The following is a 27,550-nucleotide window of genomic DNA, read 5'->3' as shown; positions in this document are numbered from 1 at the left end:
CCCCCACCCCACCCCCGCCGCCAACACCAGAGCAAGGAGGGAGACAATCTGCATATTGGATGTGCCAAGACAGTAGGTAATTTGCATTAAGCATCCAGAAACTCTCTGCTTGCAATCTGTCAGCCTTCACTGGGTCTTCATTTTATAACCTTCACAACATAAGGAGGAGAGCAAGAGGCAGAGAGAATGTGGCTGCCGCACCCCCATCGGGGCTAGAGTGGAAACCTGGCCTGATTGGTGGTTGTCAGAGCAGAGGGGCCCCTGATCTGAAGTGCCAGGAGACTCTGCCAGCCAGGGGATTCGAAAGCCTCGCTACGCCAAGACCCAAGACCCTTGAGTGGGGTGTGGCCTGAAGGCCAGAAGCCAGAGGTGGGGCTGCCCTGAAATCAGCTCATCTCCCCAGAGAGCCAAGTTCAAACTCAGCAGGGATCTTCCCAGAGAACGTGTGGCCTGGCTCGGCAAGGGGCACCTGCTCAGAGTTCCCACAGGGAGAAGCTCCCATGGTGAGCTCGGCAGGGGGTTCTGCTTTTGGACTTGCAGTTCCCTGCTGAGTTTGAGCTTTCAACAGAGCTGTGTGTTCTCCCATCCTAACGGCATGCAAGGAGCCTCTGCAGAGCTTTAAAAAAATACCTGGCACCACCTCAGACCAATGACGTCAGAATCTCCTCTCTGGGGCCTGGGTACAGCCAGAGTAGGGGACCCACAGCTGGAACAGACCACGGCCTGTGCAGCGGTACAGAGGGGAGTCTCACATCCTGCCCTGTGGCCTCTGGAGTGTGATTTGGGCTGTCACCTCCCCTCCTGAGCCTCTGTTTTCTCATCTGTAAAATGAGTCTGGAAATGTCTTTAGCCAAGGAGTGCCCTGGGCATAGGGACAGGCCAGAGAGCCTGTGACCCCTCATCCTGCCTCCACCAGGTCCTCTCTGCAGTAATCTGTCTTCTGTATTGAATTTCTAGGTAGAGGTTTATTTAAGAAAAGGGTCCCCTAGCTATGACGAGGTTTTAAAGCCCCTGGCCCGGGCCTTCCCTCCAGCTGTCAGGGACAAGGTGCTTAGGGGGTTTCTGGAGAATTCCTCCACTGTCCACCTAAAGGAAGGTGGGCTGTCAGTGCTGCCACCCGCCTGCCTGCACCTATCACATAAAGTTCTGAACATGGCGGCTTGGCAAGCAGGTGCCACTCAGCCCCACCCATCCCCCTCAGTGACCCACCAGAATCCCAGATCCCCTGAGAATAAGATGCAGGAGGCAGGATGCTGCAGACCTCAGAGGAGCCTCTTCAGAGTGGAGCAGAGGGGAAGGACAGGGGAGCAGACACCCAGGTCAGGCGACGGCACACACACAGAAGGAAAGCAGACGGCACACACAGAGAAGGCAAACCCTGAAGATATTCCTGCCAAATCCCAAGCCTCACACATGGGTGATTTCCTTTGAAAAACTATCAGAGGCTGGGCTCGGTGGCTCACACCTGTAGTCCCAGCACTTTGGGAGGCCAAGGCGGGTGGATCATGAGGTCAGGAGTTTGAGACCAGCCTGGCCAATATGGTGAAACCCCATCTCTACTAAAAATACAAAAATTAGCCAGGCATGGTGGCAGGCTCCTGTAATCCCAGCTATTCAGGAGGCTGAGACAACCGAATCGATTGAACCCAGGAGGCGGAGGTTGCAGTGAGCCGAGATCATACCACTGCACTCCAGCCTGGACAACAGAGCGAGACTCAGTCTCAAAAAAAAAAAAAAAAAAAAAAAAAAAAAAAAAAAAAAAAAAGAATAAGAAGAAAAGAAAAACCATCAGAGTTATAATTAAAGGGAGCTCTACACCCAGGAACAGAGGCATGAGATGAATGGCCACCTCAGAGATCTACACGCAGCGTTCCGGGGCTGAGCCATCTGTGGATTTCATAGCAAGATGCTTCCTGCCACAAGTCCAGTCCCCATAGCATCAGCCAGGCCCCAGGGCAGGGCCAGCACTGCCTGCTGGGTGTCACAGTCATCACTGTCATCACCATCATCACTAGTGATATTATGACAACAGCTTCCCTTTTTTGGGGTATGCACAAAGTGCCAGGCATGGACATCATGTTTTCTCCTGGCCAGTTCTCCAGGCAGGGACTACTACATGCCCACTTTACAAGTCAGGAAACTGAGGCTCAGAGAGGCTAAGCGACTTGCCCAAATCCACACAGCAAGATCAAAACCTAGACTCAGGCCAAGTACAATGGCTCACACCTGTAATATCAGCCCTTTGGGAGGCCAGGAGTTCCAAACCAGCCTGCGTAACATAATGAGACCCTTGTCTCTACAAATAATTTTTTTGTTTGTTTCGAGACAGAGTTTCATTCTTGTTCCCCAGGCTGGAGTGCAATGGTGCGATCTCGGTTCACTGCAACCTCCGCCTCCCTGGTGGTTCTTTTGCCTCAGCCCCCAAGTAGTTGGGATTACAGGCATGTGCCACCATGCCCTGCTAATTTTGTATTTTTAGTAGAGTCGGGGTTTCACCATGTTGGTCAGGCTGGTCTCAAACTCCTGACCTCAGGTGATCCGCCCACTTTGGCCTCCCAAAGTGTTGGGATTACAGGTGTGAGCCACTGTGCCTGGCCTCTACAAATAATTTTTTAAAAAAATATCCAAGTGTAGTGACACATGCCTATAGTCCCAGCTCCTCAGGAGGCTGAGGTGGGAGGATCACTTGAACCCATGAGGTCGAGTCTACAGTGAGTTGTGTTTATACCACAGCACTCCAGCCTGAGCAACAGAGTGACACCCTATTTCAAAAAATAAATAAATAAGTAAATCTTGGACTCAAATCCAAGTCTGAATCAAGCCAGCTCCTACCTGCCATGTTGACGCTTTCCTTGTCCCCCTGCATTCTAGAGCCCTTCACAGAACTGGGGCCGGCGCTGCGAGGGTTAGCGGCTGACCCCTGGAGCCGGTGGGAGAGCAGCTTCAGCCAAAGGAGGAAGGACGTTGCTCTTGTATCGATAAAGCCACTGGCCTCTCCCTATCTTGACCCTGTGCCCTGCTCCTCTGCGCCTGGAGCCCCAGCACCAGCTCCAGCCCCAAAGCTGCGAATCCACTGCCTCTCAGCCTGGCCCCACTAGAGAGAGCTGGATTGCTCCATGTGCCAGACTTAGGACTTAGCCACCCCTTGGCCGGGTCTGCCCCAGCTGAGAAAACTGCTCTGCTGGAAAAGTCAGTTTAGACTTCCAGCCCCCATCCTGCCGGGCAGGTGGGGAAACCCCAACCCCAACTCCAGGGACTGCAAAAGTGCCGGGAGGAAGGTCGAGCCCACATCCTGGGGTGGCTATTCAGATGGCTACCATCAGTCAGCACTGGGCACTGAGGCCCCTGCCTTCCAGGCCATGTGGGTCCTTCAGTCCCGTCCCCATCTCCTCTGGCCTCTCCTGCATCTGCAATCCCTTTGGGGCAAAGAAGTCCAGTGAGGGCAGGAAGCCAGAGTCTTGCCCTCCAGGGTGGGGCCCCCTCTGCACACACTCCTGGGAGAGGCGTTGGTCCTCCCAGCTCGGTGCTTGTTGGTCCACCACCTCCATCCTGAGTCTCCACAAGAGGCTCACAGACTGGGAAGTCCCTCAGCCTCATGTCCACTCTCCTTCCGTCCTTGTTCCCTTTCTCTTCCATTCCAGCACCCCAGGAAGAGCCGCCTCGTGCACTCTGACTTTAGGGAAACAAAAGCAGAACTATGTGGTCCACTCCCTGGGCTGCACCCTAGTGAGGGGGAGCGAAGAGGGGAAGGAAGAGCTCAGAGTCCCCGATGGGAGCAGGGGGTCCGATGGGGGCAGCCTGGCCTCCCTCCCCTCCCCCTCTCCTGCTCATCCATTCACCCCAGGAGCCGGCTCCCCAGCAGAGAGGGCTGCCCTCAGGGAGGGACTGGTTCCTACCCCTCGGCCCCACCCAGGCCCCTTCTGCACCTGCGGGCTCTGACAGCGTCCCCCCTCCCCCGCCCCCGCCTCTCTCTCCACAGTCCATGGCATCAAATGGACCTGCAGCAATGGGAACAGCAGCTCGGGCTTCTCGGTGGAACAGCTGGTGCAGCAGATCCTCGACAGTCACCAGACCAAGCCCCAGCCGCGGACCCACAACTGCCTCTGCACCGGCAGCCTGGGTGAGCCGGGGCTCCCGGGGCAGGCAGGCGCCACAGGGACGGGAGCCCTACAAGGCAGCCATCATTGCTGTCCTCTGTGGGAGTAGCCATGACATCTAGTGAGGGAGGAGGGGGACAGGACAGTCAGGGACTGGGTGACACCACCGCATCCAGGACAGACACAAGGCAGGCCTTCTGCCTCGTCCTGCCCTGCAGCTGGCTGGCAGTCCACTCTGGGCAGGAGGTAGCAGTGTCCAGAGGGACAGCTTCCTCCATGGGGCAAGAACTGGGGACAGCAGCGTTGGGGGAGCAAGGAACTCTGGGGCTCGGGGCCTCTCCGTTCAGGCCCACACTCGGGCATCCTCTGCCAGAGGGCACTGGGGTCTTCGGGAGACCTGCCCTGCGTCAATGACACCACGCGGGGTTAACCTCTTTCTTTAACCTCTGTCTCCAAGAACATAAAGCGTCCCACGCTCTCCTTCCTGATGTGTCTGTTTTTCTGATAATGGTATTTGCTCTTTGAAATGTGCATTCTCCTCTCCCTGGGCTGACTTAATTAGATAGTCCCATTAGAGGCGTGTCACCTCTCAGCACAGTCTTCGTGCATTTAGGAGTCTTGGTGGCGAGGCTGTAACAGGATCGGGGAGAATTTGCCCTTTCATCAAAAGCAAAGTGACCCTTATCAGATGAAATGAAAATGGTGAAAACATCCGATGGGTGGGAGAGAAAAGCCGTGCTGGCTGCCAGGGCTGGAGGAGCTGCCAGGGAGGCTTTGCCAACCTCAGAAACGCTCAGCTCCTGAGGCTTGTACGTCTGAAATGAGGAGCAAGGGCTCTGTCCCTACTTAGGACCTAGAAGGATTTTTGTGCCCCAGAGAGCGGAGGATAGGCCTGGGCTTACGTACCTTTCTGCCTCTGGAGCAGGGTCCAGAACCCTCTCTGGTCCTGGGGCCTGAGAGCTGGTCCCGAGAGTGCATTTCCATCACCTCCCCATTGACCTCTGGTTGCCAGGCCCCAGGGGTGGCTCCTTCCCAGGTCACGGGCTGAGCAGCTGTGGGAAGTTGGGGAGGGGCGGTGGGGTAGGATACGAACATAGCCACCCTCCCCAGGCTGACCCCCTCTTGCCAGCAAAGGCCTTTCCAGGTGAGTGGTGTCTGTCTCTGATGGTGGAGGGGACTTTCCTGGATGTTGACATTCTCTCCACCTTCTCCTTCCCGACTTCCCATGTGCTTCCTATTCGAAAAGAGCATCAAGGTCAAAGCCCCTCTGATCTTTGGAGGAGGGTCAAAGGGGCATGAGACGGCCCCCAGGCTTGGGGTACATGTCCCAGGGCTGAGGGTCTGTGGCCTGCCTGGGGCACCGGGTCTGGACTTTGCCAGAGGCCCCAGCTGCTGTGGAGCAGGTCCGCTACGGTCCTGGCTCTGACTCTCTTTCTGCGTGTGCACGTGTGTGCGCACATGTGTGCCTGCGTGTGCACGTGTGTGCGCACGTGTGTGCCTGCGTGTGCACGTGTGTGTGCACGTGTGTGCGCACGTGTGTGCCTGCGTGTGCATGTGTGTGTTGTGTTCTGCTCTCTGCAGGAGCTGGCAGCAGCGTGCATCACAAGTGTAACAGTGCCAAACACCGTATCATCTCGCCGAAGGTGGAGCCACGGACAGGGGGGTACGGGAGCCACTCGGAGGTGCAGCACAATGACGTGTCGGAGGGCAAACACGAGCATAGCCACAGCAAGGGCTCCAGCCGCGAGAAGAGGAACGGCAAGGTGGCCAAGCCCGTGCTGCTGCACCAGAGCAGCACCGAGGTCTCCTCTACCAACCAGGTGGAGGTCCCCGACACCACCCAGAGCTCCCCCGTGTCCATCAGCAGCGGGCTCAACAGCGACCCGGACATGGTGGACAGCCCGGTGGTCACAGGCGTGTCCAGTATGGCAGTGGCCTCTGTGATGGGGAGCTTGTCCCAGAGCGCCACGGTGTTCATGTCAGAGGTCACCAACGAGGCTGTGTACACCATGTCCCCCACCGCTGGCCCCAACCACCACCTCCTCTCTCCTGATGCCTCTCAGGGCCTCGTCCTGGCCGTCAGCTCCGACGGCCACAAGTTCGCCTTCCCCACCACGGGCAGCTCGGAGAGCCTGTCCATGCTGCCCACCAACGTGTCTGAAGAGCTGGTCCTCTCCACCACCCTTGACGGTGGTCGGAAGATTCCAGAAACCACCATGAACTTTGACCCCGACTGTTTCCTTAATAACCCAAAGCAGGGCCAGACATACGGGGGTGGAGGCCTGAAAGCCGAGATGGTCAGCTCCAACATCCGGCACTCGCCGCCCGGGGAGCGCAGCTTCAGCTTTACCACCGTCCTCACCAAGGAGATCAAGACCGAGGACACCTCCTTCGAGCAGCAGATGGCCAAAGAAGCATACTCCTCCTCCGCGGCAGCCGCGGCAGCCAGCTCCCTCGCCCTGACCACCGGCTCCAGCCTCCTGCCGTCGGGCGGCGGCCTGAGTCCCAGCACCACCCTGGAGCAGATGGACTTCAGTGCCATCGACTCCAACAAGGACTACACATCCAACTTCAGCCAGACGGGCCACAGCCCCCACATCCACCAGACCCCCTCCCCGAGCTTCTTCCTGCAGGACGCCAGCAAACCCCTCCCCGCCGAGCAGAGCGCCCGCAGCAGCCTGAGTGACTCTGGGGGCACCTTCGTGATACCCACGGTGAAAACGGAGGCCTCGTCCCAAACTAGCTCCTGCAGCGGTCATGTCGAGACGCGGATAGAGTCCACTTCCTCCCTCCACCTCATGCAGTTCCAGGCCAACTTCCAGGCCATGACCGCGGAAGGGGAGGTCACCATGGAGACCTCGCAGGCGGCGGAAGGGAGCGAGGTCCTGCTCAAGTCTGGGGAGCTGCAGGCCTGTAGCTCTGAGCACTACCTGCAGCCCGAGACCAATGGCGTGATCCGCAGTGCCGGCGGCGTCCCGATCCTCCCGGGCAACGTGGTGCAGGGACTCTACCCCGTGGCCCAGCCCAGCCTTGGCAACGCCTCCAACATGGAGCTCAGCCTGGACCACTTTGACATCTCCTTCAGCAACCAGTTCTCCGACCTGATCAACGACTTCATCTCCGTGGAGGGGGGCAGCAGCACCATCTATGGGCACCAGCTGGTGTCGGGGGACAGCACGGCACTCTCACAGTCAGAAGACGGGGCGCGGGCCCCCTTCAGCCAAGCAGAGATGTGCCTCCCCTGCTGCAGCCCCCAGCAGGGCAGCCTGCAGCTGAGCAGCTCGGAGGGCGGAGCCAACACCATGGCCTACATGCACGTCGCCGAGGTGGTCTCAGCCGCCTCGGCCCAGGGCACCCTGGGCATGCTGCAGCAGAGTGGACGGGTGTTCATGGTGACCGACTACTCCCCAGAGTGGTCTTACCCAGAGGTAAGCTACCACTGCTGCCGCCACCTGTCACCTCCCCTCCCACCCACCTCGCTGGCCCCTGCGCCACCCTGCAGCTAAGGGATGCCTGTGGCTGCCCTTCAGAGGAAGCTCTGGACCATAAAGATGACACTTTCCCCTCCTTGTGTCCCCACAGCACTTGAACACCTCCCTCTTTCATGCAGTGATTCTCAAACTTCACTGGGGCAAGTAGCTTTAAAGTTGGGGTTCTTGGCCTGGTGCCGTGGCTCAAACCTGTAATCCCAGAACTTTGGGAGGCTGAGGCAGGAGGACCATCTGAGCCCAGGAGTTCCAAACCAACCTGGGCAACATAGTGAGACCTGGTTTCAACAAAAAATTAAAAAAATAAGCCAGGTGTGGTGGGGCCTGCCTATGGTCCCACCTATTCTGGAGGCTGAGTCCGGAGGAGCACTTGAGCCCAAGAGGTTGAGGCTGCAGGGAGCTGTGATTGTACCACTGCACTCCAGCCTGGATGACACAGTGAAACCCTGTCTCAAAAAAAAAAAAAAAAAAGAAAAGAAAAGAAAAAGTCAGGTGTCCTTGGAGGCAAAATGCTCCCCTAGCTCCAGCCAGAGTTGTCTGCCGTTTCTCGATTTATGTGTTAAGAGTCCATTTATGTTTTGCTTTTTTTTTTTGAAAAGTGGTCCCAAGGTTGCTTAAAAAAAATTCAAAAGTCACTATTGGCCAGGCTCAGTGGCTCAGGCCTGTAATCCCAGTACTTTGGGAGGCCAAGGTGTGTGGATCACCTGAAGTCAGGAGTTCAAGACCAGCCTGGCCAACATGGTGAAACCCTGTCTCTACTAAAAACACAAAAAATTAGCTTGGTGTGGTGGCATGTACCTGTAATCTCAGCTACTCGGGCGGCTAAGGCAGGAGAATCACTTGAACCCGGGAGGCGGAGGTTGTAGTGAGCCGAGATCATGCCACTGCACTCCAGCCTGGGCAACAAGAGTGAAACTCTGTCTTTAGAAAAAAAAAAGTAGCCATCATAGATCATCTACATCCACTGCCTTCGTTCTACTTCTCTAAGCCAAACAAGAACAAAACCAAAAATCTCTCTCAAAACTGAACAGGGCACAGCCTCTGAAGAGTCATCCTGAAGATCCTTCTTAAGTAAACCTGGCCCTCTGCAAAATTCAACACAGGTCATAGGACACGGGACTCCAACCTGCACCTTCCCCTAGTCCCCAGGCCGCCTCAGCTCCCGGGGATCTGACTTTGAGAACCACTACTCCAAAGACCAAAGCATCTTGCCTCAGGGACACAAGCAGTAGAGGCATCTCTGCTTTTTCTCTAGAGTAGAATAGCACAGGAAGGGGACAGAGTGGCCCAGGCTTTCCCTAAATAACCTAGTGTACACAAGCATGTGCTTCCTGACCTCTCCCCAGCCTGTCTGGGTGCTCAGGGACCAGCCTGTGCACCACGGGCCCTGAGTGGACACTTCCCAGGAGGTGGGCTGCCCACAGCTCACTCGGTTGGACAACACTAAAGACAGGGGCTCTGACTTCCTCACCCTTTTTCCCCGCTGGCAAAGCTAAGAAAATCTGTGTACAGTTGTCCCCAGCTCTCACATCCCGTATAGGAAGAGCCCAGAAGGATCAGACTGGGCTTCCTCTTGGTGTAGTTTGGTGTGACCATGTTTCTGACCCCCTGCTGTTTTGTTTCGTTTTTGCTTTTTTTTTTTCTTTTTTGAGAAGGAATTTCACTCTTTTTGTCCAGGCTGGAGTGCAATGGCGCGATCTTGGCTCACTGAAACCTCCGCCTCCCAGGTTCAAGCCATTCTCCTGCCTCAGCCTGCCGAGTAGCTGGGATTACAGGCACACCCTGCTGCACCCAGCTAATTTTTGTATTTTTAGTAGAGATGAGGTTTCACCATGTATCCCAGGCTGGTCTCAAACTCCTGACTCTGCCTCCACCTCCCAAAGTGCTGAGATTACAGGCGTGCACCACCACGTCCAGCTAATTTTTGTATTTTTAGTAAAGACGGAGTTTTGCCATGTTGGCCAGGCTGGTCTCAACCTCCTGGCCTCCAGTGATCCACCCACCTCAGCCTCCCAAAGTGCTGGGATTTCAGGCGTGAGCCACCGCACCCGGCCCTGACCTCCTCTCTTATCATTGATTCTGAGCTCAGTGGCACCTTCAGAGTGCTCACCACACCCCCCACCCCACCCCGCGAAGGCCAGTTGGGCATATTCCCCACACCCCCCGACCCTGGGCTTAAGAAAGCGATGCAAAGGGACAGAGGGGGGCCAGGAACAGGGTGCAGGGGGAAGGTCAGAGCTGTCTTCTGGTCCTGGCTCCTTGAGACCTGACTCTCTGAAACTCAGTTTCTTTATGTGTAAATGGCTGAGAGGGGGTGGCCTCGAGGCACTCCCAGTCCTAGGACCTGGGAGATTTGATCCTCCGGACACTTAGAGGTGCCCTGGAGCCCTTAATGTCTTGCAGGAGCCAGGAGGTGGAAGGAGGGTCCCCTCTTTTCCCAAGGTCCTGGTCTGTGAGACAGGCCCTGGGCTGGGTGCAGGCCCACACCCCAGCCTCCTGGGTGTCCTGGCGAATAGGACATCAGCAGGCCTGGCTCCTTCTGTCCTTTCCGGGCCTGCAGTTCAGCAACTCGCCACGCGAGGGCAGCCCAGGAACAGGAACGCAATGGCAGCCTGGCAGCCTGGCAGCCTGGCAGCCTGGCAGCCCGGCAGAGGGAGCGGCCAGTCCTGCTTTCCCAGAAGCCCTCAATGCTTCCAGTTACCTACAACCAAAAGCTGCTGAAATTCAGCTTGATTTGGAAAATGTGCATACACCACCCAGCTAGGCCCTTTGGGGCCCCACCTGGCCACACAGTGAGGCCTCAGAGGCTGTGAAGGGCCCCTTCCTCCTTGCTGTCCTCTCCTACCCAGGCCACTGTCTCCATACCACAGCAGGGGCGCCCCCCATCCTGTGTTCTGCAGGAGACAGCACTTTCTCTCCTGACACTTCTCTCCCTTCATCTGGCCCTCGTCCTGTCCCCTCCCTGCCAGCCTGTCTGTACACTGACTGCATCAGGAGTCCAATCTGGCCAGGTTCTGCCAAGCTCAGGGAGGGCTGTACAGGCAGGCTTGTCGGCCTGGGCCTTGCTTCCCAGTCTGCAAAATGGGGTTTGGTTAAACGGTTACCCAGCACCCCCACCCAGCTCTAAACCTCAATGCATCCACTTAGCAGGAACACGGTGGCTGGGGCCATCCTGCTGTCTCTTCTCTGAGAGGCCTTCCCTCCCACAGGCTGCTCCCATTTCTCCATTTCTCCTATCTCTGTCCACTCCTTCACTTCTGGTTGCAGCTGGTCACCAACACACACACACACACACACACACACCCCAGAGGCATCCCCCTATGCCCCAGCATCTGCCCTGGCTGCATCAGACATCCGGGCCCTTTATCTCAGGACACAGAGACCTCAGATGGCATTTCGTGCTCCCTCCCTGCCCCCCAAACCCTCCTGCGTCATCTCCCACCACTGACACTCCTGCTGCACCAGGCAGAAGAGCCTGCAATTACAGCCATCAGGCACGCGCGCCACCACCAATTCAGCGCAGCCAGGCGGGCTGTTGCCATGGGAACCATCCCCTGAATGGATGGATGCTGAGCTGTCCTGCGGCGGTTTCCATGGAGAAGGTCCTGATGTTCTCCAGTAATCTCGGCAGTTCTTTGTTCCCGGCAGCAGCCCCAGCTTCATGCTAGCAGCTGTTGATTGCGGTTATTATTTTTTCCCTTTTTCTCACATGGTAACTGTCTATGGCCTTTTGAAGTCACTGCTCTTCCACTTCCCAGGATCCTGGGGGATGGTGCCCTGGGCTGGCCTTCTGGTGCTTCCAGACATCCCAAAGTCAGGCTCCACCTGTCCGCTGGCACTCTTCCCAGCCAGGCACCCACTGCCCCCAACGCCCTGCCCCTTCCACGGAGCTGCAAATATCCCTGGGCATCAGAACAAGGAATGCTGCGACCAGAAGGGCCCCTAGCAAGGAGATGCCACCCAGAGAGGCTGGGCCACTTGCCTGAGGACACACAGCTACTGAGGCGCGGGAGCAGGCCTCTTGCTTTTGGCTCTCGGTCGTGAGCTCTCTCCGCTGCCCTAGTAGTAAAGTGACCTCCCAGGCCAGAGCAAGACTCATGCAAGAGCAGGGGTGGGATATGCCTTCCAGCCGGGGAGAGCCCCTTCCGTGGAAGAAGTCTCTTTTCCTGGCTGGGCAATGGGAGGAGCCACTTCCACCTCATCCCTGGAAACACTCACTCCTGCTGCAGATGCCCTGGGCCAGGCCTGGGTTCCAGGAACATTGTGGGGCACCTAGGGCAGGCTCCTTGTAGAGGCTGGGGCTCCCTCCAGGGCAGGGGTGGGCCAGGGCCCAGAAGACGCCGAGCAAGAATGAGTGACTGACCAGGAGGGAGCATCTGGTTGGCACGGGGTTGCGGGGTGGGGATCGCTTCTCTGACCTGGAGCGGTGGGGAAGGTGGGCTCACAGCAACTCCTCACCCCCACCTCCCAGTCTCCAGCGTGCCTGGCGGCCTTCTCCAGCCTGGACACTAGGTGGTGCTCTCTGCCCTGACCTACGCAGCTCTCCGCCCCCCTGCAGGGAAAGGTGTTTACTGGTTTGGGGGTGGGGTGGATGGCGCCTCTGGGGTGGGTCCACCCAAGGTTAGCCAGGAGAGCCCGGGAGGCCGGCACCCCCACCTTCCTCATCCCCAGGGAGAGCCTCCCTCTACTCAGTGACCAGCCCCTCTCCTCAGCTAAGCCGTAAGTAGGGGGCCTACAAATTGCCGTCCACCTCGCACCTCCCTCTATCATCACTAAGCAGGACAATGGCCGTAAAGCAGGATTGCCCAGGGCTCCGGACATGAGGCCACCTTCCTCCTCTGCTTTCTGCAGCAGCCCCAGGCTAGTCCAAGTTGGGGATCAGGGAGTACCCCAGCCCTACTGATGCTCTCCTGCCCCTGGGCACCCTGGGAGGTTCCTGGAGGTGGGGTCCTACCACCTGGAGCTGAGGAAGGTCATTCGAGGCTGCTCCCAGCCAAGCTGCAGGATCACTGCTTGCTCGTGGGACCCCAGGCTAGCTGTGTAGGCAGCGGCACAGACTCAAGGACCTTTGATAGCACAGGGTTGGGGGAGGGGCAGACGCTCAGCCCCGTTCCACTCCCAGCCCCCAGCTCTGAGCCCCAAACTCAGCTCACAGGGCAGTCTCTGAGCATCTCCTGCACTTAGCTCTTCTGTTTCTTAATCAGGCTCTTCACCCCACCCTGCTCCAGGCCCCCTCACCTTGCCATGCCCACAGCCTGGGGATCCTGGGTCTCTCCTCAACTCCCCACAAGAACTTCTGCTGCCTGGGCTGACACTGAGATGCTCAGGCCTGTTTTCAAAACTTGGAGTTCCCTCAATCTGTCCACAAGCAAATGACATAGCAAGTCCCCTCCCTGCCCTCGGCTTCCTTCCAGGCCGGTTCTCAGGGGCATCGTGGGCTGAAAGGGTTTGCAAAACTCCGTACTCCCTCCTGCCTGGATCTGCGAGTTATACAAGAGAGAGAGAAGGTCAGGGGTTGGAGCTGCCGGTCCTGGAGCTTCCTGAGGGGCTGGGGAAGGAGCGCCTCGGGGCCCTTCTCTTGCTGTAGTCCTGGAGCTGTGGTTCTCGGGGGCTCACTGGAATCCCTGGAGTGATGGCCTGGGAATCTGCATGGGGGGAGAGATACAGACCCCCATCTGAGCAGTGCAGCCTCACAGGGGCTTCCCCATGCTGCCTCCCTCACTGGCTCATACTCCAACTCTGTTCCCCTCTCTGTTCCCTGCAGGGAGGAGTGAAGGTCCTCATCACAGGGCCGTGGCAAGAAGCCAGCAATAACTACAGTTGCCTGTTTGACCAGATCTCAGTGCCTGCATCCCTGATTCAGCCCGGGGTGCTGCGCTGCTACTGCCCAGGTAAGAAAGTCACCCCCTGCCCCAGTCCCCCAAGGAAGGTGTGGGGGCCTGAGGAGCACTGGACTCGGAGTCAGCCTTGGGGTGACGTTGAGCAGGTCGTGTCCTCCTTATTCTAGGCCTCTGTTTCCTCAGCTGTGAAGAAGCGGATCCCAGATAGTCTATTAGAACATCATCTCCTTTGGCTCAGGGACCCAGCGTCGGACAGGGACCTAGGCACGCTTGACTGGGATTTTGAAGAGAACGCGATGAGAGCATGATTTAGGGTGGGAATAAGCCAGGCCCAGGCAATGTATCCAGGGCTGACCACAGTGGGAAGCTGCCACCACCCTCAGCCCAAAGGGTGACTACAGTTGGTGAGAGCCGGGGCCAGAGACCACCTCTGCAGCAAGGTGGCCTCTCTGCACCTGCCCATGCCTCCCACGGCCCAAGCCAACCAGAAGCCAGGAGAACCCAGACAATGCAGCCCACACACAGGCTCTGTCCTCCTGGGGCCCAGGGCAGAGGGCAGAAGGCTGGAGAAAGCTTGGTAGGGGTGGAGGGAGATGGGGTGGTGATAGGGGATCAGTCTAACAATTATCAGCACAAACGCCTTTGAGAATGTAACAGAGCCATCTACCCTATGCCCAGAAAAGGTACATGCACATAATTTGCTTCCAATTTTAGGGGCTCAAAGATCCCCCAAGAAACCCAGTCAGGAGGCCCTCTGTGCTGTCCCTGTGGCTCTGAAGCCCTTCCCCAGGGTTCCAGCATTTTCTGCTTAGCATAGTGTCCCTGTCTGGTCAACTTGTTTTTGACTTCTGGCCATCACTGCTTCCCTACTCGCCTGTGCCATGGGGTCAGGGACTATCTTCTTGGTCACCATAGTATCCCCGGGGCTGGCAGAGTGCCAGACATGTCACAGAGGGGGATGGAGATTGTGAAGGAATGAATTAGTCTCCAAGCATCTGAAGCCTGTTTCTAGAGCTTATGTCTTCTGCTCCTGGACTGGTGCTGGCAGGACCCCCTTGGCTGCCCCATCTCATCACCACCAACCCTCAGGATAGCCTGTCCAGTGAGCCCTGACCATAAACAGGAGAGGGGGTAAGGATGCAGGTGTGCGGAAGGTCAGAGAGCCTAGAAAGGAGAGAAGATGCTCAGTGTAGAAGACTGGGTGTGAGGAGAGAGGTATGGGGTGGGGTGTCCCCACGGCAAGCACAGAGTTGGCCGGTGCTAGGCAGGCCCCAGGGTGCTTCTAGGTTCCACCCTGCATGGTCCAGCCTGAGCCTTGGCTGCCCCAGCTGTCTGCCACCACCACCCCGCCCTTGAATTACTCCCCCAGCCTGGGGCAGCTGAACCCCACCAGGCATTTCTCCTTTTCTCCTTCTCTCTCAGGCTCTTCTTTTTGTTGTTGTTTTTTTGTTTTGAGACGGAGTCTTGCTCTTTTGCCAGGCTGGAGTGCAGTGATGCAATCTCGGCTCACTGCAACCTCCATTTCCCAGGTTCAAGCGATTCTCCTGCCTCAGCCTCCCCAGTAGCTGGGACTACAGGCTTGTGCCACCACACCCGGCTAATGTTTGTACTTTTAGTAGAGATGGAGTTTCACCACGTTGGCCAGGCTGGTCTCGAACTCCTGACCCAACTGATCCGCCCACCTTGGCCTCCCAAAGTGCTGGGATTACAGGGATGAGCCACCGTGCCGCACCTCTCTCAGGATCTTCTTGCAGCCACCAGAGCGGAAAACCCTGCTCCTCAGCTGGCTGTACACTCAGCCTCTGCTTGAACCCAGCACCATCTTCTCCACAAACTTTCTGGGAGCCAGCGCTGCGGCCTAAGATGCCCACCCCACCCCCTGCTGGCCTAGCCCTCCCCTCCCAGCCCCCGCCTGCCTGGCTCCAGAAGGCCCACCCAGCAGCCCTGCTCAGCCTGGAGCACAGCCAGCCGGGGTGGCAGCCAGGCTGGGTCTGCCTATCACAGCGCAGGGCTGTGTGCAGCTGATGAGGTCCCCGGCCCGGCGGGGGTGGCGGGGAGGGCACTGTGGCATTAAACAGTGCACTCATCACCTGCTGCCAGAATGGGACTTGCCTGGCCTATAAATAGATGCCACTTTCTGTACCTGGTTCTCGCCTGGCTAAGGACCAAGACAGGGCTGCTCAGGTCTGCTCTCAGTTATCTGACCCCTCCACAGAAAAAGAGGGGCTGGCCTTTGTGTGTCCCCAGGGCTGGAGTCCGCCACACTTGGGTCCATCTCGGATCAGCCAGAAACCATCCGTGTGGCTCGAACTCAGTGCCTGACCTCTCTGGGCCTCAGTTTCTACAGCTCTGAAAACTGCCTGCCAGTGGGGCAAGAGCAGTGAGTGAGAGGAGGTGTGTGAAGCACCTGGCCCACGTGCTCCATTCCTGAAGAATTCCCATTAATGAGGCCTTCGCTCTTCCTTTCCCAAGGAGGAGTTTGGAGAGGGTACCAGGGCAATTTGGGTCTCCACAGGCAGTTCTCCTGGTCCTGGGGCGCTTCCGGGTCCGCAGAGATGGCAGGTAGAGTCTCTGCCTAGGCTACTCACCCTCCTAGTCATTCAGGTTCATTCTATTAGCCACAATGTGTCTTGGACCGAGGGAACAGGAGCCACAAGGCTCAAGGCACACTGAGAACTGGGACCCCTCCACAGGTGCCAGTATTGTGTCTTCAGCTAACTCCACAAAGGGGGTCTCCTTTGGAAATCTCTGCTTTGAGGCCCAAATTGAAACATGGTGCTCTGTAAAACACACTGGATGTATCCATTCCTTTCTTCATTTGCCAGATAACTTTTGAGTAGCCCCTGCTTGTTGTGCACAGAGTATGGGTTTGGAATGGAGCAAAGAATAAGACCCAGCTTCTCACCAGGGCCCTGATTGCAAGGGACTCTCAGTCCAGGGAGGAGTGCAGCATGCAAATGAATCACTGCCCCGGGAGATGACGCTGGCTGCTTGGGGACCTCATCTCTGGGTCTCCCCAGAGGAATCTGAGGCTGAGCTTGAAGGATGAACACTTGGAAGTCAGAATCAAACTGGCCTCACCAAAAAGACAGGCTCAGAGGCCTGTGAGCACAAGTCAGGAACAACATGGGAGGAGGGGGCACTGGCAACACACACGGCCAATGCCCACCCATCTCCGGGGTCCCAGCCCAACACACCCACCCAAGCAAAACACATGAGGTGATTCTGCTCTGACCAAGAGCAGGGTCCTGCCCTGGCAGCTCCCACACTGTCACAGGCAGCAGGAGACACTCAGGCACAGAATGTGTCTTCTACAAGACTCTGGGGTGCTTCAGGGGCAGGAGGGAGCCCACCAAGTTAGGGCAGTGAGCTGAGGGCAGTGCGCACTGAGTGAGAGGAGGTGCTGGCGGAAAGAGGCAACTCAGGCTCAGGAGAAGATAGGGGAATCCACCAAGAAAACTCTGCTGGCCAGAGAGCCCTAAAGAAGACAAAAGATGAAATGCAAAATGAGGACCAGGCACAGTGGCTCACACCTGTAATCCCGGCATGCTGGGAGGCCAAGGCAGGCAGATCACTTGAAGTCAGGAGTTCGAGACCAGCCTGACCAACATGGTGAAACCTTGTCTCTACTAAAAATACAAAAATTAGCTGGGCATAGTGGCAGGCACCTGTAAGCTGGTAGGGAGGCTGAGGCAGGAGAATCGCCTGAACCTGGGAGGTGGAGGTTGCAGTAAGCCAAGATCATGCCACTGCACTCCAGCCTGGGAGACAGAGTAAGACTCTGTCTCAAAAAGAAAAAAACAACAAAAAGCAAACAAACAAAACAACAAATGAGGTGAAGAATTGGGTTTCAAAACAATTCATTCAACAAATAGTTACTGAGCCGCCATGACATCCCGGGCACTGACCTTGGCACTAGGCATGAAGATTAAGATGGAGCCAGTCCCAGCTCTCGTGAGCTAACGTTCTACTGCAGGGAGACAGAAAACAAACAAGGAGAAGAAGAAATAACCAAGGTAACTGGTGAAAACTGTATCCCAACAGTAGAATATGGTAATAACGTCACCTGGGAAGAAGGAGATTCCTTCTGGAACATGGATGAGCAGAGGCCTCTCGCAGGCTGGGACCTGGATGATGGGATGGAGCCAGTCATGGGAAGTGGGAGAAGCATCCCGGCCAGGCAGAGGGTAGGGGAAGTGCAAAGGTCCTGGGGCAGAAAGAGGTTTGGCAACATGGAGAATCTAAAGCCCGAGAAAGGCGCTGGCTGCAGGATAGTGAGTGGGGTACAGGGAGCTGCACACAGTAAGACTGGAGATGATAGCAGGAACCAAAACAAATCGTGTCCATCTTTCTGCATCACAGGAAGGAGTTTGGTTTGATTTTACTTGCAATAGGAGGCTGTTAGCTTTAAGCAGGGGGTGGCTTGATCTAAATGATGTCTTTAAAGATGATTCTGGGTGTGTGGGAAAGATGATTCTGGGTTGTAGGGAGGAAGAACAGACACAGGGAGACCATAGGAAGAAGGCAGAGGGCTGATCTTTCCAAATGTAAGAAGGGCTCCCTTGGGCACCACACTCCCCCTGGTTTCCTCTAGGGGTGCTGGGCTGTGGCCCCCAGTGCTGGATTGTGGCCTCCTGACACCCTCCCAGCAGGAGCAGGTCTCAGGTGCTCTGATGCTGCCTTCAGCAGGAGGCTAGTGGAGAAGTCTAGGCAATAAATGATGGTGGTGTGGACTACAGCATCTGTAGTGGAGATGGAGAGCAATGGATCTTGCCATTGCTGATGGCACTCGCTGATGGACTGCATGAGTGAGGAAGGGAAGAGCGAGTCCGGGAAGCCTCCTGGGTGATGGACCTGCAGAAGCAGGGCTGCTGGGCTGGCATCCCGGAGACCACAGTAGGTCCCCTCTGCTCCGTCTCTCTGGGAAGGAAGAAATGCCTTGGAGTCTGCCACCATTCCAGAGTTGCTGCAGGTTGTGCACCTGCCAGAAGATGATGGAAGAGCAGCAGCAGTTGAAGAGGCCACCCCCCCAGGCTGGGACACATTGTCCCAGAGAAGCCGTGAGCTCCCCAAGGCTGGCCGAGGAGGCTGCTAAGAGGAGTAGCCCTGAGCGGGCTCCGATGGGTGTGGGTGCTGGCCACCTGTCTTCCTGCTGGCAAGCCAGGCCAATCTCCAGGGCAGGCATGCGACCACAAGCTTGGAGACCCGCCCAGGGATGCCAGCAGAGCCATAGCAGGTTCTGGACTTGGCCGGGGCTCCCTGCCCAGGCACCTCGGAGGTCCTGTGTGACCTCCACTGTGGAGTCCTTTGGTTCAGGTTGTGGCCTGGAGCTGAGGTTCCCAGACAGGGTGGAAAACACAGAGGAAAAACCCATGGGTGCCCTTGGACAGTGACTCCCGAAGACCTTCCCTGGGGACAATGGCAAGATGGTTGCTGCCTTAACACATCCACCCAGGATGGACAGCGGCCACCCATCAATAAGCTGGTTTTCCCATCGGGACTGGGATCTGCATCAGAGTCCTTGGAGGAAAGCTGGAGCTCTGCTTGTCCTAGGCAGCGGCTGACTTGGATGGCTTCCTTGAGTCTATAAGCTCCTGAAAACCAAGAGCCCAAACAGTGACGTGATCCCCGTGCGTGTCCTCCCTGGAAATCTGTACCGGGGAGGCCTTGGGTATCAGTATCTGGTATTCCAGAAAAGCAGGGCAGAGGGCACAGAACCGAGACATCTGTCAGGGACGAGGCCTGGCAGGGCAGTGTGCACACCCACCATTGCCCACGGGCCACCTCTGTGGGCCACAGGCCAGCCCCTAAGATGCCAACATGAGCCGTGGAGAGGCGACCTCAACCCCAGAGCTGAAGCTGATCTCCACCACGGGCTGGCTTCCTCTTACTCTCAGTGAGAACATACCTCGTTTATTCCACAGATACAGTTATTTGTTAAGCCCTGTGTTGGGGCCACAGCAGTTAATGAGACCCACCAGGGCCCTGCCTTCCAGAGCTTACTGGCGGACACTGGAGGGAGGTACAACGTTCACGCCAGCATCCCCAGCTCAGCACTCACTGGGGCTGAGCTGGGGCCAGGGTAACAGAGGCACATCTGAAGCTCCTTCATCGGGGAACCAGAAGAACTTCTAAAAATACAGGGGCTGACTTGTTCATTGAGTCAGGACAAGCTTGTAGGAATAGGTGAAACAAAATAAGCACAAATCAGTCCGAAGCAGATGCTGTGCCCGAGCCCCATCCAGGATGAATGGGACAAGCGGGGACGTCAGCCAGCCATGAGGCAGAGTTGGGGACCATTCACTCATTCACTCGTTCAGCCAGTCTGTACTGAGCACCCGCCCCTGCCCTCACTCGGAGGAAGCAAAGGGGCAGTTACAATACCTGGGAGTGATCACAGGACAGCCGGCTGAGTCTGGGTGAACCGAGAAGGTTCCCAGAAGAAGCATTGTGTTTGGGCCTCGAATGAGCAGGCATAGGCTGTCAGTAAGGAGAGCTGGACATTAACCAATGAAGGGTAGTGGGGAGGGGACATTCCAGGCCCTGTGTGGTTCACCAGGCTATAGGTGCCCACCCATCCCTTGACTTGGTCTTTTTCTCTTGCTTTCAGCCCATGACACTGGTCTTGTGACCCTACAAGTTGCCTTCAACAACCAGATCATCTCCAACTCGGTGGTGTTTGAGTACAAAGCCCGGGCTCTGCCCACGCTCCCTTCCTCCCAGCACGACTGGCTGTCCTTGGACGGTAAGAACAGTGCTTGGGTCGTCTTGCCAGGCACCAAGGGAGAGGGATGCTTGGGGACTCTATGCACAAGGTGTGAAAGAAGAATAAGCACCCAGAAAGGGGCAGGAAGGGGTGCCAATGTGAGCGAAGGAAGGTCGGCTAGGTTTCCACCGCCAGGCTGAGTGCCTAAGCTGTCTGCCATTTGTGTCTGGACGCTGGCTGGCCCCACCCTCAGTGTGGGCCTGTGGCTGGCACGCCTGCTGGGCTGTCTGAGTGGCCAAGCAAGCCCAGGGGAGCTAAGAGGTTCCTCTGGCGAAGGACCCCAGGCAGCAAAGTCCAAGCACCCGCTGTGCCTCTCCAGGGCTGTTTCCATGGGCTCCTGGAAGCAAAAAGCGTTCCCAGAGGCCATCGCCAAGCCCCGAGCCTCTCGAGGAAGAGGATGGGGAGGCAACTCAGCCTGGGCTTCTTTCGGATTTGGGAGCTTGCTTCCGTCTTTTGGGGCTAACCAGCCAAACTTTCTCCTGGAAGCCCTCAAATACCCACAACTCCAGCTTCTTGGCTGATTTTAATTCCACCTCTGGCCTGTATGGCCTCTGTGGCAAGCCCAGGATCGTGACTGTGGCAGAGGGTAGAGTGTCAGGGACCCCAGTGGGCTTCAAGGGAGCAGGCAGGACCTGGTGGTCAAGGACAGGCAGGGACTCCAAGAGCTGCCAGCCTTGTCCATGGGGGTGAGTGTTGGCGGTTCCTCTTGGAGTACCAGGGGCTCTGCAGAGAAGAGCTGCCAAAGGCAGGCTGGGGATGCCAGGGTCAGAGGCTGCCCTTTCCCACCTGGGCACACATCAGGAGGCCCAGAGCTGGCCAAGGCCTGGGGGGCTGAGCCCGGTGCACTGGGGATGCAGTAGGAGGGATGCCTGTCTATAACCTCAGTATCAGGGCAGCCCGGATAGATGACAGTCCATGGGGTACCTTGCTAGAGACCTTGCCAGCCCAGGACATTGAGGTCTGGGCTAAGCTGAGCCTGGGCCCCCTGCAGGGGTGGGTTCTCTAAGCAACACCCCCCCCACACACACACACACACCCCACACCCCCACAGCTGGCCTTTTGGGTCTCACCTTTCAGACTACCCCTTGCTGTTGGCTGCTGGAAAATTTCTGGGCTTGGGTACATAGTTCATTTCCTGAACCACCCAGCGTGTAAACCTCAGCCTTATCCCAGCCCCTGCCCCAGCCGAGACAGGGTGCCAACAGCTGCCTTGGCTGGTGAACCCTCAGGAGACATTCCCCAGGACAGCTTTGAGTCTGCAGGCTCTGCACCCTAGCATGGGCTGCCCTGGGGCACCAAGCTGCCCTTGGCATCTTCCCTGGCCGAGGCTGGAGCCAGGTAGAGCTGTGATGATGACCCGCAGATGTAACCAAGAAGAGCAGGGTGACCAGGGGCTCCCGTTTAGGAAATCTGGTTTCAGTTTTGCAGAACAAATGGGGAATGGAGTCGGGAACTCTGCAGAATGCTGGCTCTCCCTGAATGGCCTGGCTGGCCTCACTAGAGTGAACCCAAGGATGCTGGGACCAGTGTAGGACCCTGCCTGGCAGATGGAGCCTTTTCAGAGAGCAAAGTCACAGTCAGGCAGTGCCCCAGAGCTCAGGACACATCTGCAGGCCCCCTGGAAGCATAGAGAGCCAGCTGTACCCCGGAGGCTACGGCATGGGAGGATGCCGCCATAGAGACCGTGGGGAGGGGAGCCACCCAACTACTTCATGACAGACCAGGACCTCGGCCACCCCAGGCCCCTCAGGATTGGCCTGGTGCCAAGCTGGGCACCTGCTCCCTAGCTGCCCCCTCTCCCCAGAACTTTGAGCTCTGAACTCTGTGGGCCTCCAAGTTGAAATAAGCACCCCTACCCCTGCAGGATACACAGGAGGGCGACAGGAATTGGGGTGACGATGGTATCAAGGCCTGGGCGTCTAGCAGCATCGGCTCTGTTACCACCAGCCAGGGCACAGCTAGGGGAACAGTAGCTCCGCAGCTCGGACCCCCAGCTCAGAGCGCCCTGCTGAACCAGAGGGGCCAGCCTGGGGTCCACCGCGGCTCAGGGGCCCTGCAGAGAGCAGATCAGGACCCTGAAGGACGCTTTCCTTTGGTCTGGGTCAGTTGTCCTTTCAAGGAATGGGAGTGGAAGGGAGGCGGGGACAGAGGAACTGCCAGACCCCACCTGGCTGGGGAGACGCGGGGCTACCCTAGCTATTCTTTTTCCGCCTAAATGAATACAAGGCACTCACCCACCCAAGGGCCCAGCCTTCCCAGCCTTTCACCAGCTCGATAAATACTAAGGGGAGGGGGAAGGGGGGAGGGGAAGCAGTGCCGCAGCCGCAGCGCAAATGGCGCCGCTGGAACAGCTACCCGGGAGCCCGGGGGTCCCGGGCCTCTGGCCAGCCACAGGGCCTGGCCGTGAACTTTGCGTCCAGGCCGATGCTGCAGTGGCCGGGCGGTGGTGAGCCTTGCGTCCCCGCCTGTCCCTCCCGTCCCCTCCCCTCTGTCTCCGCAGTTTCTCGGCTCAGCCCCTCCCGCCCCCGCGGGCGCTGGGCCAATTCTCCCTCCGCGCCGGCCGGGCGGTGGAGACGGGTGCGCCGCGGCAAGGGGAGGAGGGCTGGGGAAGGGGTGGGCGCCAGGGGACTGCAGCGCGGAGCAAACTGGGGCACGGCTGCCGGCGGCGCGCGTGCACACACTCTCGCCCACGCGCGCGCCCGCCCGCCCGCCGACGCGCAGCCGCAATGCGGGGCCCTTCGCGGAACTGCTGGCGGCGCCGCGCCTTGCGGGGTCTAGGGCGCCCGCAGGGACTGCGAGGACAGCGGGACTAGGCAGGCCTGAGCCCGGCCATCCGCCTCCGAGTGCGCCGCAGCGTGCGGCGGGGACCGCGGGCCTTCGGTCCCGGGCGGCGAGCCCTGGCTCCCTCCTTCCGTGGCCTTCGCTGCATGTGGGGAGCGCCCTTTGTCCCCTCGGCCATGCCCGGAGGGAAATGTTTGGGGAAGAGACTGCCCTCATTTGATCTAAAACATGGATTTGTTTGTTTGGCTAAAGGCCGGGTGGGGGTGTGGGTCCGGGCCGCAGCGAACTCGCAGCTGCTGCGGAGAAGTCTTTGTCCCCGCAGCGCAGCCTTTGTCCCCTTGGAGTAGCTTTTGTTTGCGCAGCCCCGCCCTGCGGAGAGTGATCGTCCCCACGTTGAGGCCGCGGGGCAGGGACCCGACGTCCCCAAAATCTCAGCTGGGGCACAGCCGTCCTGGGAGAGACCGGGCGCGGAGGTGGCGGAAGAGGGGAGGAGGAATCGCAGCCTTCTGGATCCCGGAGCTGCAGCGCCTCCCCCAGACCTAGGGGTCTTCCCCTCCCTTCCCTGCGCCCCACTGTGAGCTCCAGGGTCAAAGGCCCTGTCTGCCGGACCCCCATCACTTAGCCCAGGGCTGGCAGGTGGTGGGCTACAGTACATGTTTGTGATATGAATGCAGGCACGCGTGAATGAGTGAGTGCAGGAGGGACTGTCAAAAAGCTGAATCCAACTAGTGGTAAGGAAGGCTTCACAGAGGAAGCGACCCCCCTGGTGAGACCTGAAGCCTGACCAGGGTTAGCCCGGAAAGAGGGGGCATCAAAGGTGGCAGGAGAGGGAAAGGGCGGCTGCTTTTAGGCCAGGGTCTTTGGGAACTGCCGTTTTCACCATTTCTCCTCCACCCACAAAGGTCCGGATTCAGAACAAATTTCCTCTGGCCTGACCTAACCCCAGGCCATTTGCACAGGACCCCAGGGAGGTCTGAGCAGGCCAGCTCTGCATACAGAGATGCAAGGGGGACCTCTTCCAGGCTAAAGACAGGCCGGCAATGGGGTTTACCCTGGAGACCCACTGGGGAGGATCTCTGGGAAATGTCACTTATGCCTGTGATAGGTCCTGTGGATACAACAGCCAGGGCCGAGCTGAACTTCAAGAGGATGCTGTCTGTGTAGACTTGCCTCGCCTGTGCCTGTGTTTGCAAAGAGAATAAATCCAGGCAGTTCAACACTGCAGCCTTGGAGCTGAGGGGGTGGGGCGGGCCCTCTTCTGGCCAAGGACACTGGGACACCTTGAAGTGACCTGAGTCCCTAGAAGAGAAGGTGAGCGGAACTTTTGTGTGCCTTACTCTTTCTTGTCTTACGGCATCTGATTCTCCCCAAAGCCAAGTTGAGAAGATTTAGGGTCCCCTGTCCCCACCCCCACCTGCTGGCCCTTCTTGGAACCCCACTAAGCCGCTTAGACTTAGACTCTATTTTCAATGCTTCTCAGGCAACTGAGCCTCCTGCCTGGATGAGAGGATTGGAGTGAGACCTGTGTGCAGCTCCCCTGGGCTTGGCTGGTCTCCTGGGCTTTCTCTGGTCTCCTGGGCAGGCCCCCTTGTGGCCTCAGGGGTGAGGGGGGCCGTGTCATCTCAGGCAGAGTGGGGAGCATGGACTAAGAGCTCAAACTTTATTATCCAGGTGCCTGCTTCCTGGGTAAGCCTCAGTGTAAGGTGGGTGAGCCCAGGCAGATTGCCCCTGCAGCTCGCCAGGGACAGAGGGGGTTATCCTGTGACTTCTGGGGCAGCCTGGCCCTGGGGTAGGTGTCTGGGAAGACTGAGAGCCTCGCTCCTGTCTAAAGAAGTGAAGAGAAGGAAAGACCTCTCGGTTTGGCCTTCTGATCCGACCAAGCTCTCTATGCTACCAGATGGAAGATGTGTCTCTGGGGCGGCCCCCAGCTCTGCCCCCACTTCAGAGCTGCCACCTTAGGTGTGAGAGGGCCTGTTCCTGGCATGTGGCTGTGGTCCTGCTGGCTGTTCCTTGTGGGCTGATTCTAGCACCAGCCTCCACCCACCAGAGCTGGGAGACTGCACACTGCCCCAGAGTCCAGGGGTACATTCCAGGGTAAGTGGGAAAGGCCATTCCAGCTAGGACACTGGCCCCCGGGAGGCCTCTGGCTTCTTCCAATGGTGACACTCCAGGGCTTTCTGCTGAGTGGGCCTGGGCTGGCCCCTCCTAGGCTGGCTCCCTCTCTCAGATCCACCCAGCCCACCTCCCAGTAACCCTCAGCTGGCCCATGAACGTGTCACATGACATGGGATGCTGTAAGAGAATGTACACAGAGTTGGCTGGGTACGGTGGCTCACACCTGTAATCCCAGCACTTTGAGAGGCCAAGGCGGGAGGATCATAAGGTCAGGAGATCAAGACCATCCTGGCTAACATGGTGAAACCCCATCTCTACTAAAAATACAAAAACAAAATTAGCTGGGTGTGGTGGTGGGTGCCTGTAGTCCCAGCTACTTGGGAGGCTGAGGCGGGAGAATGGCTTAAACCTGGGAGGTGGAGCTTGCAGCGAGCCAAGATCGTGCCTCTGTACTCCAGCTTGGGTGACAGAGCGAGACTCTGTCTCAAAAAAAAAAAAAAAACAGAACGTACAATGTACACTGAGGACACATTCCAAAGGCATCACTTGTCCCAGATGATGGAAGACGGAGGAGCAAAAATTACTTCCTTGCTAAATAATGTAAAATGCCATTGCTTTGCTAAAACCAATACAGTTTGTATTGTGGAGCAGAATACAAAATTCACAAGAAATTTTCAGATAAGACAGCATGGGTGAATGATCTTGACTTCAAAGAGCTACTTTGAATTACGCCCATAGTGAAAGACCGGTAGCCCCGGCTTACCCTCTCCTGCCTCCAGGAGCTCTTTGGGGGGCTGCAGAAGCACTGACCCAGGGGTCACCCAAAGGAAGAAAGGACCCCCGCCCCACCGAGAGCTTTCTGGCATCCACCTGGAGTGGGGACTGGGGCCAACACAAGCTGGTTAGCGCATGGGCCTCTGGGTGCTTCTGTGCACAGCAGTGACAGGTGGCAGAAGCAGCTGGCATGAGCTGGTCTTGCACTCGGGACCTGAGGCTGAGTGGCAGGAGTCACATCCTCTCCAAGCCCAGCCAGTGCCATGCTTCAAAGCACAGGGCCCTCCTCGTAACCCGTCTCTCACTCTCTGTGGGGTCTGCTTCATGACACATCGCGGTGGGCGTCTGTCTGCTTGGGTGCGTGTGCTCCCCTTTCTCAGCACCACGGCGGGTGGGAGACGCATCAGCATACAGTTTGGGGAGCATCGTAGCCATTGGGGCTCCTCAGCAGCCAGCTGTGCTCCTCAGCCAGGACCAAGAGGCCTGGTCCTCAGATCCTCCTGGGATAGTGACTTCCTGCCATTTGCAGCTGGGGCCACACCAAGCAGACCTGTGTGGAGCTCCTCTGTGTGGCAAGGAGTGGGTCACCTTGGAGCTGGGCCCCACCCGGCCTCCTTGGAGCAGTGACACATGGCACCCTGCAGAGAAATGGCCCTTAGGAGGAAGCTCACCTCTCCGCAAAGGCCGAGGGTCAGCCTTTGCCACCCTGTCCTGATTGTTGGGGCAGGAAGCAAAGTCACCTCCATGGCGGAAGCCCCAGGACTCCGGCAGATGCAGGCTCCTCTCCCAGGATTGGCTTCCCGGCCACCTGCAGGCCAGGTGGCTCCTTCCAGAGTGTGCCTGACAGTGGCGGCTTAGACCCTCCAGGGGTCAAGATCAGCCAGCTTTTCCTGTGACTGCCGGACAAATGCCCACCAACTGGGTGGCTTCACACAGAGATACGCTCTCACAGCTCTAGAAACTGGAAGCCGGAGCTCAAGGTCCTGGAGAGCTGAGCCCCCTTTAAAGGTGCTAGGGAGGGACACTCTCTGGTCACTTGCAGCTCTGGTGGCTGTTGATCATCGTTGTGGATCCATGGCTAGTGGCAACGGAACCCCAGTCTCTGCCCCCACTGTCCTCCCTATGTGTATGTCTGTGTCCCTACTTTCTTTTAAGGACACCAGTCATTGGATTAAGGCCAACCCCATTCGGTGTGAACCCGTCTTAATGAATTACTAATTACAAAGACTATTTCCAAAACAAGTCCCATTCTGAGGTTCCCTGTACACAGGAGCATTTGAGGAACACTGTTCAATGCAGGACTCCATCTCTTGTGGGCTTGTCCCCAGGGCGTGGTCCTGGGCATGATCCCGGCTGTGAGGCCTCAATGAAGGACAGAACCGACCCCCAGAAAACACCAGAAGCCTCCGGAGGGTTTGTTGTGTGCAGGGTTCTGCCCTGGGTGTCATGAGAGGTGCAGTAAAGAGGCAGTGCGGCTTAGGCTCCAGGGGCTCCGCAGTGTCGGGGAGTTTGCAGGCAACTCTTGCGATCACAGGTGGCGTGTTTTAATGAGTTCGCAGGCACCGTCCTGCGGTCACGGGTGGCGTGTTTTAAGGAGTTCGCAGGCACCGTCCTGCGGTCACGGGTGGCGTGTTTTAAGGAGTTCGCAGGCACCGTCCTGCGGTCACGGGTGGCGTGTTTTAAGGAGTT

The 27,550-nt window shown here is 57.6% G+C and overlaps 1 protein-coding gene across 2 annotated transcripts in view; it reads left to right on the top strand.

The window, feature by feature from the left end:
- CAMTA1 (calmodulin binding transcription activator 1) overlaps window positions 1-27,550 on the top strand; it is a 980,313-nt gene that overhangs the window by 857,154 nt on the left and 95,609 nt on the right. For both annotated transcript variants that reach the window (XM_017856059.1, XM_017856060.1), the window contains 4 exons: window positions 3,980-4,120; window positions 5,679-7,525; window positions 13,350-13,476; window positions 20,036-20,170. In XM_017856059.1, coding sequence (XP_017711548.1) covers window positions 3,980-4,120; window positions 5,679-7,525; window positions 13,350-13,476; window positions 20,036-20,170 — 2,250 coding nt within the window. The remainder of the gene's footprint in view (window positions 1-3,979; window positions 4,121-5,678; window positions 7,526-13,349; window positions 13,477-20,035; window positions 20,171-27,550) is intronic.

The sequence above is a fragment of the Rhinopithecus bieti genome, unplaced genomic scaffold (genome assembly GCF_001698545.2).
Source record: "Rhinopithecus bieti isolate Rb0 unplaced genomic scaffold, ASM169854v2 scaffold_40368, whole genome shotgun sequence".
Taxonomy (NCBI): Eukaryota; Metazoa; Chordata; class Mammalia; order Primates; family Cercopithecidae; genus Rhinopithecus; species Rhinopithecus bieti.
The sequence above is the reverse complement of the archived record's forward strand: the minus strand, read 5'-3'. Positions and strand labels throughout refer to the sequence as shown.